General features: G+C 37.0%; 1 protein-coding gene across 1 annotated transcript in view; it reads right to left on the bottom strand.

Annotated features, from left to right (window-relative positions):
- Nucleotides 1-1,184: 1,184 nt before the first annotated feature.
- The window catches only part of tulp4.L (TUB like protein 4 L homeolog), a 91,362-nt gene continuing 80,020 nt past the window's right edge, over nucleotides 1,185-12,526 (bottom strand). The window contains exons 11-15 of the mRNA XM_018263094.2: nucleotides 10,140-10,284; nucleotides 9,194-9,287; nucleotides 6,741-6,884; nucleotides 3,420-5,995; nucleotides 1,185-1,760 (exon numbers count right to left, since the gene is read on the bottom strand). Coding sequence (XP_018118583.2) covers nucleotides 1,644-1,760; nucleotides 3,420-5,995; nucleotides 6,741-6,884; nucleotides 9,194-9,287; nucleotides 10,140-10,284 — 3,076 coding nt within the window. The 3' untranslated portion in view covers nucleotides 1,185-1,643. The remainder of the gene's footprint in view (nucleotides 1,761-3,419; nucleotides 5,996-6,740; nucleotides 6,885-9,193; nucleotides 9,288-10,139; nucleotides 10,285-12,526) is intronic.

Here is a 12,526-nt window from a genome sequence, read left to right as displayed (position 1 = left end):
CTATTTAAAAAAAGAAGTCCAATTGAAATGTTACTTAGCATTGGCCAATCTAGGTGATCCAGCCCTTTAACATCTATTTTCGTGCAAGTGGAACACCTCAACATTATTATAAAGGTATAGTATTGTGCAAATATTCTACAACTATTATTTTATGCTTGTTGATTTAGATTTGCACGCTGGTTTCAGATGTACTCTTTCACAGGGAAAGTCAGCTGTTCAGGTATGCACTACCTTGTGTACAACCTGGTATAATACAACCAATGTCCAATTGTCCAATCAAGTCAGCCACACTCTCACTCTTCCTCTCTCACTTTCCATAGAGAAATAATTTAAGCATTACACAATGCAATTGTTGCATTCTGATCTTTACAAAGTTCTGGTATTCTGCAAAACCTTTAATTCCATTTTGAATCGGATAATACGTGTGTACGGTTCTCACAGTGTTTTCCAAGCAGATGGACAACTGCAGAAAAATGAGCCTATGATTATGTTCCCATGTGAAGCAAGAAACCGATACGTTGACTGGGTCTCCCTGTATGAATTAGGGCTGTGTGCACCATCTTGATTCTATTGTCATGCTCCAGTTCAGGGGAGGACCTCTAGGACATCCTGAGGCTTCTGTCGACCTTATTTATGTTTTAAAGTTCATTAAAGAATTACAGACAAGTCAAGCTCAGCAAATAAGCAGGCACCAGTCCTCACCCTAACTTGCTTTTAGGCTGCCCCCCCATCACAGTCCCCTGGGAACATTTGCCTAAGCAATAGTTGCAGCCTTCCATTATATAGTTCTATATGTTTTTATATGTGTGTGTTAAGGAGGCCTTGAGTTTGATGGAACTAACTATAAAAACTTCAGAGTTTTAGAAAGCATAGAAAACACAAGTTCATGAATCTTGAATAGTGTCATAACTTGTATACTACTTGAGTTATAAATTATACGACTATTAGTACCCTCCCCTTTTATTTTTTGTATCTCCCTTTGTTTATTTTAAAAACTGAAAATAAAGAATATACAACAAAAATAATTTGAGATGCGTTGACACATGTTTTGTTTAGTTCTTACATATAAATATTGCAAAGGTTTGCCAATAAAAAGAGATGAAAGTCCTCTCTGGAATGAAGTGTAAATAATTTGAAAAGCACAATAAAGCAAAAGCCATTAAAAATGTATACAACCTTCTGTGCCCACTTAGAAAACATTTTTAATGCATTCAAGTATTAGAAAATATCATTTAGTTGCAAATTTTGAGTTTGTGGTACTACAAACAGAAAAAAACAGGTTTAATGAACCATGTAGGCCATTGCTTAACAACAACAACAAAATCATATATAAATAAGGCAGTTTTTCATGTAATATTCAAACATCTATTGCACTGAACACAACAGAACCATCAATACAAGCCAAAAGCCACACTCCCACCTTAACATAAAATGGCTCCCACCCAAATATCAGCAATATTGCATGTAAAAAAAACAATGAAAAAGAAAAATAAACAACAATTTCTAAGAAGGAGCCTCTGTGTAGGCATTTGTTCTGTTGTTTTTCCAGTTTTAATCTTTCCGCTTTTTCACTTGCACTCGGCTTTGTGTTCGCTCCCGTATAAATCATATTTGAAATGTTCCTGTTAAGGTCAAACCTTCGCTCATTTCAGGCGCTGAGTCACATTAGCCAAAGCAACGGCAAAAGCTTGGACAGCTGAAAAGGGATACTGAAAGTCCAAAATATATGCGTTGCCATCAATCCTGCCAAACTGCATTACCTGGATAAAAGAAGGAAAACAATCAGTGACAAAGTACTGGCATTTATTACATGCAAACATGGTGACAATGACAATTATACATTTTACGAAAATATTCCCTTAAATTAATACTGTTATCCGAATAAACCATTTTAATAGTAGTAGAGGTATGGAATCTACTGCATTACCTGAAAACCTGTGGTTTTCTTGATAAAGGTTCTATTTAATTTGAAAAACAAAGGTAATTCAAAATAACGGACATGAAAATCTGTATGTTCGATTTATATACCCACTTATTGTACAGCACTGGAGAATATGTTGACTCTTTATAATGTGTTGTTAATAATATTATTATTATTGTTATTAATATTAATAATAATAGTAATTTGGAACTTCCCAGATAACAAATGGCGAAAGGAATATTTTTTATGTCAGAGATCTCTTTCATCTTATGTGTTTTATTTTATTTTTTTACATTTGATTTAAATTTTTTCCCTAAGCAAAATAAATAAATAAATAAGATCATTTAATAAAATAAGATAATTCACTGGCAGTTGCAAGTGCCTTTAGTCACAGCATATCAGGCTATATATAATATACAAGTATGAAATACACACAGAGCTGCATTCTATGGAGAGTGTCCAGGTGTTTTATATGTTTTGATGGTAACACCGCTCAAACAAATCCTGAAGAGTGTAAGTGGATGCACCGTTTTTATGGTTAATGGTTTATATGCAGCTTTTTAGGCTAGACCATGGCCATTTTGGTTTCTTGTAAGGGGATTATAATATTACCAGGAGCCTTGTGGGGGGGGGGGTCAGCATGCTAGCAGGTTATAATCCTACCTCATATCAACATCCCCATATGCCTGATACCATTGCAATTGCCCATAATTCTCCTTTCTATGCATGATAGCATATTTACTACAGAAAGCTCTCTATGGAAATGCTGGCATATTTTGTACCAGGGTAGTATTCATAAAAAGGCCAGTTTAACTTGTAATACGTGATCAAGATTGTGAAGCATAGTCTCCCCCCCCCCTTTCAGGGTTAATATCCTTCAGGTCCATCGTTAGTGTAGCTACAGGGTTTAAGCAATACCTCAGTATAAAAAAAGAGCATTAAAGGAACAGTTCAGTGCAAAAATAAAAACTGGGCAACATTTTTTTCAATATGTTAGCCAAAAATGTCATCTACAAAGGCTGGAGTGAATGGATATCTAATATAAGAGTCAGAACACTACTTTCTACTTTGCAGCTCTCTAGCCTGTTAACAGTCAATCACTTGAAGGCCGTATGGGACATAACTGTTACGTTAGTCTGGTTTTGAATCCTGAATGCTAAGGATCAAAATCAAACTAACAGTTACGTCCCATATGGCCCCCATTTTTAAGTCACTGACAAACCAAAAGGTTAGAGATATAAAGAGGAGGAAGTTGGGTTCTGGCTATAATGTTAGATATCCAGTCACTCCAGTCTTTATAGACTATATTTTTGACTAAATAACTATATTGAAAATGTTTTTTATTTTGCACAGCATCTATTTACCCAGTTTTATTTTCACACTGAACTGTTCAGAATATCAGTTCAAATGACGTAGATATAAAATCGTACATAAAAAATATACATCAGAATATCAAATGACGTAGGTATAAAATGGTTTGATGCTAATCTAAACTTACCTGTCTTCCTTCCAGTTCAATCTGGAAATTTTTGGCAGATTCTTGAGTTACTCTTCCTCCAAAGTCCAACTGATAGACCTGCGTTGCCTCGTTCCATAGAGGTTGTTTATTTGCCATGACATAAACAAACCCTTGGCTCCCCAAGCGTCCATCATCTTTTTCATTAGCCTTTCGGCACTTAAATTCATCTAGATCGCTCGCTGTCCTAAGATTTCTTTTTGTTTTCCACCCTTTTTTATTGCTCTGGCTCTGGTTCATTAGTTCATCTCCGCTGATGAAGAGTTCAGGCTCGCTCTCTGAACTATCCTGAAACTCATTTGTCTTATTCAACTTCTTTGATTTTAGCTGGTCTTTTTGACTTTTGACTTTCTTCTTTTCTCTTCCTAGTCTGGGACTGGCAATAAGGGAATTAAAGTCACCCAAAGTTCTTGCATCCTTTTTCACTTTGCCTTCAGTGATAGCTTGCACATTCCCTTCCTCCGCTCTGCTGTCTATGCGCTTTCTGTTTTTCTTAGCAAACTTGTCTGTTCGCTGGGGAACTGGGCTCTCTGTTAATGACAAAACCTCTTGGAAATTATCAGCTGTTTCCACCATAACCTCTGTACCTACATTATTTTGAAGTTCTGGCTGAGGAGGAGATAAAACAGTCTTTTCTGGCACCATGTGAGGCTTTGGTGGAAGGGCAGCCTGGACATTCTGCACTGGTGGGCATGCATTATAACTGTTCCATGGGTGCAAAGCTATCGCAGGAAGCTGTAAACCATTACAAGTACTATTGCCAGGATACATCGGGGGCAATGGGCAACAAGGTAGGCTGGGTGGATATGCTGGCTGTAGAACTATTGTTGGTTCTTGCTGCACAAACTGTGGTGGGGATAAAGCTTCTTTTGGGGAACAAGGATTTTGAATTTGCTGATGAGGCGGAGGTACACTGTAAGCCCCAGTATATGGTATTCCAACTCCATAATTTGCTTGAAATGTAGAAATGGGACTGGTTGGAGACTTTGGGGAAATAAATGGCACACGTGACATATCTAAATGCTGGTTTTGACCAATGATAAGTGGAGGAGGCCTCTTAGGAATAGGCAATGTGTTATGAGCAGTCCTTTCCTGCGGGACCCAAATATTCTCACTTACTCTAGGGTCCCACTGATAAGGTGGGGGTCGTTTTATAGTTAGTCCTGTCTCAGCAAAGTTTAAATGCCTTACTGGTTTGTCTACTGGGAAATGCTGTGAAACAGCCTCATCTTCAGTGAATGCAGAGTTAATATATTCTGTCCTGTCTCTGTAGCTTTCAGCTGGACTTAACAGGTTATATGAGGACTGGGAAGCTAAAGGAGTTGTGCTGGCAGAGTGCACTATGACTGAACTCTGTTGCGAGCCAATCCCTGTTGATAAATCAGGCCGAATATTTCCAGCACTAATTGTGTTGGTGCTCATATTGCCAGTATAATTGCTGCTACTCATCACACCAGTGCCGCTACTGCATTGGCTGCAAGTATACAATGCTGTGGGAGTCCTTTGCTGGAACTGGGCAGGAACAACGTTGCTTTTTGATTTGGGTGGATGCTGCAGTGGTGCTCTCTGGTTGTCCACTATCTGGGCCATTTTCAGAGCAGCTTCCCGACTATTCCTTCGGAGAGTAGCATGAATAAGACTGCTATCTATCCTCTGAGCCACATTCCTTCCTTGAGCAAGCTGTGCAGCTATTTCTGGGTATGGTGGTGGATCCCCAGATGGAATAGAATAACGAGGAACAGTGAGTCTGTTCAGTGTAGCACTGGTGCAAGGCTGCTTAATTTTCTTTTCAGTTGCAGACACCCTTAATGTAGCAGAGCTACCTGGCCCTTGAAGTGTATATGTATTTTGAGTACAGAGCATTCGCGTTCGTGGTCTGCATACCTCTTCAACATTTCCACTGCTGTCAAATGTTGTAATTCGCTCATATCCCAGAGGGGGCTGGTAGTGGGGATTTGAGAAGAGAGAGAATTCACTTTTCTTTGAACAAATATCCACAGGTGGCTGAGAGATAGGAGGAGGTGGTGCTGCTGATGTTGGAGGAGCTGGAATAGTTCCAGGGTATGGTGGAGGTGGATTCAGTTTGTTGATTTGCATTTCCTGAACAGCTGTAAATACAACAGCATCACCTTCTGCATACTGAGGTATAGTGCGCAAAGGTTTTGTCTTCTGCAGATGTTCATGGTCCCTTTCACTGTGATCTATAATTGACATCTGCGCAGACCCTTGGGGTTGGTGTGCCATATGCAAGGGAGGTTGTGGTGGCTGTATCAAGCGGCCCATTTCAACTCCACCAAATATTACCTGTCCTGGGTTGGAGTACCGATTTGGAGCTGGATATGGAACAGCACTTTCTGCTGGGTGATCTAGTGGTGGTGCAGCAGCTACCATTTGATTGGCAAGAACATCCAACTGTACATTCTGATTGGCTAGCAAAGACTGAACCAAGCCTATGCTTTGAGTTGGTGACATCGCTTGAGCTGAGCTATGAATGGGTGCAATTGGAATATTCACAGTGCAAGGGGGATTGTTCTCAGGGGCCCCAGATGTTCCAGTTACTAAAAGAAGAATAATACAAAGGAAAGTTAACAACAACAAACCAAATTTACTTTAACAATATAATACTATTTCTTAATAATTAATATCTATGAAACAACAGGACTCACAAAACAAATAATCCAAGCAAGATAAATAAAGGGACACAAACAAAACTAATATAAATGGTTTACAAGTATCTTTAGACCATTTTCAAAGCCTTATTATAATCATGTTTATTATCATGTAAAGTCTGTCCTGCTCAGTCCTATTCCCTAGGCATAACTGACATAACTAGGCTGGGGTAGGATTATAATCTGACAGTAAACTCCTTGAGGTTTGCTTCCAATCTGAAGTTCAACCAGACACATCTCTCAGTATTTGGCTGTTTGGTTTAGTGACCTGCAACCCCAACCTAGTTTAATAGAGGTCTGCTGAGGTAGTGTCACTGAATGTTTGATCTATATTCTTTTTAAATTAGCAAACAAATGATGGTGTATCTGTGGCAATATTTATTACTTTATGCATATAGTCATGCATTTTTAATCATCTCCTCAAAACTGACTTTTTTATAAAAATGCTAGTATTCTGCATTTGCTGACAAATGTGCGATGTTTTTACAAGCCAAAAAAGAAAGACAAAATATAACAAGCACACATTTTCTGGTTAAGCTGCTAATTGCTACTCATTGATTGGGAAATATTTCCACGGGAGCACAGATGCATTAGCTTTGTGACAAAGGAGATAAAAAAGAGGATACACGCTTGCCTGGTAAATCATCCTCATCTTCACTGAAAACATTGGTATTAAATACCGGCAAATTGATATAGTCCATTGATATTTTCCGTACTTCCGGAAGGTAGATGGTCATTTGCCTTGGTTGGAGGTGCAGCAAGCTTGTTTTATAAATAACTGGGACCAAAGGGAGGGAAAAATGTTAGCATGGACAAACTGGAAAAAGTGCAAGACATAAGTACTTGTTTCAAAAGCAGCTAATTCACTATTTAATATTAAATATGATGCTTTTCAAATCAGAAGCATAGGATCAGAATTATCAACATGTGAGATTAGAGTTTATCACAGAAACATTCTCCCACTTTCTAGTCATTCCTATGGGATTTTTAGAAGTGTATTTATCAATGGATTAAAGTCAGAATACCTAAACCTGACTGAAGACACTACTTGCTGTAAAAACTCCCACCCTATCTCCATCCTAAATATAGACTTAACATTATTGGCTAAAATTATGGTCACAAGACTGTAAATAATGCTTGCAATAAAGATGTTCAAAGACCAATTCTGGATTCATTACATAAAGACAGGTCACACATATTTTTAGGATTCTTAGCCTGATCCATGTAGCCAAAAAAACGGAACACCATCAATGCATTTATCCCTTGACCTGGAAAAAGCATTGTGATACTATTTCATGGTAACATTTGAATGAGGTGTTGAAATCTTATAATTTTCCCCAATCTTTCTAACAAATAATTTCAGTCTTATATAATCTCTCTAAATTGAAAGCCAACCACATGGGCTTTAGCTCCATAGAATTTAATATCCAGATAGGCAACAGACAGGGGTGCTCTTTGTCCCCTGTTATTTGCCCAAGCAATAGAGCCCCTGGGTCAGGCCCTTATACTGACTCTATCTAACCCCATGTCCTCTTTACCATATCTTTAAAAAACACTTTCCACTTTTGCTAAATTGTCAGGCCTTGAGGTAAATCCCACCAAATCAGAAGCCCTTAATATTAATTCCCCAGACCACTACAAGAAATTACAGGAGATCAAATTTGAATTTTTAGTGGCAACCAAAAACTTAGGTGTGAATTTATCACATTATGCAACAATGGCAATAGATATCAAAACTAAAGTATATCAAGTTATGAACATGATAAAGTCTTGGGAAGGACAAGTAATAGCACTTAAAATGTCTATAGACAAATACAAGAGTCCTCTGCACTCAACCCATTATCAATATATTTAAGACAGAGACGTTTTGTGCATACTGCTACTGAAAAATGCGGTTTTGTGGTCACAGCTTCATTGCACCCCCGCCTAATGGTTTTAAAAATTAGGGGTGAGCACAGCTTTCCCTTGTTTGTTATACTTAAAATGTCTGCAATCCTTTATAATTATATTTATTCTGTACCTCACCAACTTCACTCCCAAAGGTATTATTAGACACCACACTGAAAGCTTTCAACAGCTTCATATGGAATGGAAAAAGAACCAGATTAAACTTTACCACAGCCTGTTGCCGCTGCTACAAAGGTGACCTAGGTATCCCAAACCTAAATTGTTATCTGGCGGCCCAGTTGACTCAAATAATCCCCTGGCATCAGACTTCAGAAACTCTGCTTTGGTTCACAATAGAACAAGACCACTATTTCAACCCCCAAAACACTAAATAAACCAATAATAGCACACAAGTGTGGACCCAAGCTAAAGGCCTATATCTTCTCCACACAAACCAGCTACCCATTTACTTAATAATGAAGATATCTATATGTGTGTATATATATATATATATATATATATATATATATATATATATATATATATATATATATATATAAAATACACAAAAGCCATGAATATCCTGTAAATTATATCCTTATAAACGGAGAGTTCTGATGTCATCAGTTATAAACGTTGAGTTCTGATGTCATTTCTGTCACATGACTCACTGAAACTTGTGTATTATAATAAAATACCCCCAGTTGCAAAATATGAGGATATTAGAAGTTACCTAGGAGTTCCATGACCTGTATATGGTCATGAAATTCCTCGGTAACTTATATTATCTTTATATTTTACAATAGGGGGTACTTTATTCAATATATATATATATATATATATATATATATATATATATATATATATATATATATATATATATATATATATATATATATATATATATATAAAATATTTTCTTAGCAAAATCTCCATTAATATTTGATTGAGTGCTTGGGAAGCAATTTATTTACCCAAGCTTATGTGGCACAGTGAGTGCAAGCCTTTTGACCAGCACAGAATGCGCACATTGACACAACAAATCTGACAACACAAATAAAGCAAAAGCTTAATTAAGTCATATTGAGGATATAAACATATACATATAATTTGTATGTGTATTTATAAAAATTCTATGATTTCTTCAATACCATTTTTGTCACTGTCCTAATAAATATAAAAAGGTGAAATATCACATACCTGCACCAAGATTGGCTGGAAGGAAGGCTGCCAAACCTACAATCTTAAATTTGGTTCCCCATATGTTGGAGGTGACCTGAGCCAGGTAGTTATGCTGAAGCAAAAAATATATCATAACATTTTAAAGAATTTAGCATTAGAGAATGAAATAGCAAAAATTACAGAAACAACTGAACTGCTCATAACTGCATGTTGTTTTCTTCTCTCTATAGCCGTTTCCTTGCATACAGTATATATTACAAGGTATGATTTTTTTTTCCTTTATTCACAATTGTATTATAGCTACTTTTAAAAATACATATCTGACAAGATATAGGCCTGTCACATGTTGTATTTTCTCATAAACCACCTGTTAGTGAACACACAAAGCACATTTTAGAACAAAAACACAAAGTATACATTTCCGTGCCAAAAACTACCCTAATGTATCAGTATTCACTGATGTAAGGCAGAGCTTGCAGCACTATTAAGCAGGCCCTTTGAAAAGACCACGTAAAATGCATCGAACACATTCTTCACAATTTTCTGTGGGGGATAATTTGTCAGATATTTAAGGAATTTAACTTTGTCTATTTTGTGTTATCTCCTGTCAGGGATGGTCCGTTGCACCTTATATGAAGCCCTTTCTGATTTTAGCTTTATTACTTAAGATGATTTTAGAGTAGCAATGGTTTCATGATTTATTTCAAGCTAAGCATCAATTATAAACAGAATCATGAAGATGTGATAATACTCTTGATCCAGAGAGTATTTTGCACTTTATTTGCACTTGGCAATATGCAGCAGCACATAGGCACTATATATGTTATAAAAGTTACTGCACCAGGTATTGTTTTCTGAGGTTCCCTACAGAAACCATTTTTCAGCTGATCCAGCAAAGGGAGCTGCAATCAAAAATCAACATCACGTTTACAGCACTGATTAAACTTTTCTGTTTTAATTATACCTGTGTGATGTCTTCCAAAGGAAACTCTCTGCGAGTTAAACTGGGTGAGCCAATAGATGGCTTCCTTATAGGTAGCCGTGGAGATCTTGAAATTTCTTGGGCAGCCCGAGGTAACTTTGGTGATTTACGAGCTTCTATGTTAATTCTATGAAAAAAAAAGTTGTTTTGATGATTGCGTAAAAAATGGTTTACAGAATGGTGGATAAATATTCTTATAAAGAACTGACTGTACACAGAGAGGATTACGGGGCTTACTGTCTACTAATCCTTTCAAATACATGTATTTGGTGACTTGCCTCTGGGGTAAATTCACATTTAAATTGGCTTTCAGAATAATTTAGCCAATGATATTCTGAGACAATATGCTGGTTTTAAATTTGTGTTTTAAAAATTCAGTTTTTTTGTTCAGCAGCTCTCCAATTTATCTCAGCAACTAGACAGTGGTTTGACGAAGAGACCGGAATATGAATAAGAGAGAGTGTGAAAAGAAAATTAACAAAAGTAACAACAGATATGCAGCCTCATTGTTGCAAAAGAATATGACATTCAATAACATACTTAAAGGGATTCTGTCATGATTTTTATGGTGTTGTTTTTATTTCTAAATTAAACTGCAAACAATTCACTCTACCATATAAAATTTAATTCCTGAACCAACAAGTGTATTTTTTTTTTTTGTTGTAATATCGGTGTGTAGCCATTTTACCTGGTCATGTGCTTTCAGAAAGAGCCAGTGCTGCGCGATGGAACTGCTTTCTGACAGGAGTAAAGAGTAACTAACGTTTATCAGAGAACAAGTCACATGACTGGGGGCAACTGGGAAACTGACAATACGTCTAGCCCCATGTCAGATTTCAAAATGAAATATAAATAAATCAGTTTTCAGTGCAGAAAACAGATTTCAGTGCAGAAGTCTGCTGGAGCAGCACTATTAACAGAAGCATTTTGAAAAAACATGTTTTCCCATGACAGTATCCCTTTAAAGTTAATGTAAAGGTAAAAAAAATCGGGCATATCTTTTCCTTTACAAGTGGACACACAAAACTGTGATTCAGACTTAACATTTTGAAAGCAGACACAATATAATAATGCAATAAGCAGCTACAAGCAGATCGAACACTTTTTCAAAAAAGTTTATTCGTACAGTTCCTTCAGACCTGTGGCAGTACAAACCTTACATAAATCATGCTTCATGCTGCAGGTTTAAATAACAGGGGGAATTAAAATTGGAAGTTAAAGCAGCCTGTGAAGTGGTTGTGGCAATCCAACAGCTCCTGGCTACTTGAAAGATATAAACATGCTAGAAATTATGTCAAGATTTTAAGGTAAATCCAAGATAAATAAACTAGTGCAACTAAATTTGCCTTTTGCACGTTTGACTGCAACCGGCTGTGTTAGCTCCTGCTGGAAATGTCAGCTACTAGATAGTCTCTGGTTTCCTATGTGACAGCACCATGAGGAAATAAAGCTAGCTGCTCATGCTGTAATGTGTAAACTGGCATATACCTAGGAAAATGAAGCTCTCTTAAAGGGGTTGTTCACCTTCCAAACACTTTGTTCAGTTTAGTTTGTTAGTTAGTTTTCAGATTGTTCACCAGAAATAAAGACTTTCTACAGACTGCTTTCCAATTTTTTTTTTTTGCCATTTTCCAAAATCAAATTTTAAAGCTTCATGCTCATATCTTTGGTGTTTCAGACTGGCAGCTCAGTAATTCAGGTGCAGATCTTGAGCTGTTACAATTTTGCAACATTTAGGGGCACATTTACTAAGGGTTGAATTTTGAAGAGAAAAAACGTTGAAATTCGACCATCGAATTGCAGTAGTACGATATTCGAAGTCGAAGTTTTTTTTGATCGAATATGGCCATATGCGATCTAAGTAAAATCGTTAGATCAATTTTCAAAAAAAAACTTTGACTTCTAAAAACTTAGCCAAATGTTGGCTACAGGTTCTAGGAGGTCCCCATTGGCTAACATAGCAATTCGGCAGGTTTAAGGTGGCGAAGTGTTGAAGTCGAAGTTTTTTAAAGAGACAGTATTTCGATTTTCGAATGGTCGGATATTCAAAGTTTTTCCATTCGAATCAAAGTTGAATTTGGCCTATTCAATGGTCGAATTACTTAGAAATTTGAAGTTTTTCAAACAGCTTCAGGCCGAGCTCTTCCTACCTCCCAGCCTGCCAATCTAAGTATGTGGCACTTCTGCTTCCGTCTATATATAGACGCATGCCTGCCCCTGTGGGCGCAGGTATATAAGGAGAAGCAGAGCAACGGTTAGGGTCGGGTGCAGAGGGACAGGTTAGGGTCAGGCACATCACTGTCTGGAGTATTAGCAACTATTGTATCAATTATAACAGATGCCTTTAATGAAACCTAGGGATTCTGCTC

The sequence above is a fragment of the Xenopus laevis genome, chromosome 5L (assembly GCF_017654675.1).
Source record: "Xenopus laevis strain J_2021 chromosome 5L, Xenopus_laevis_v10.1, whole genome shotgun sequence".
NCBI classification, from domain to species: domain Eukaryota; kingdom Metazoa; phylum Chordata; class Amphibia; order Anura; family Pipidae; genus Xenopus; species Xenopus laevis.
Note: the sequence above shows the minus strand (reverse complement) of the source record. Positions and strands in the feature narration are given on the sequence as shown.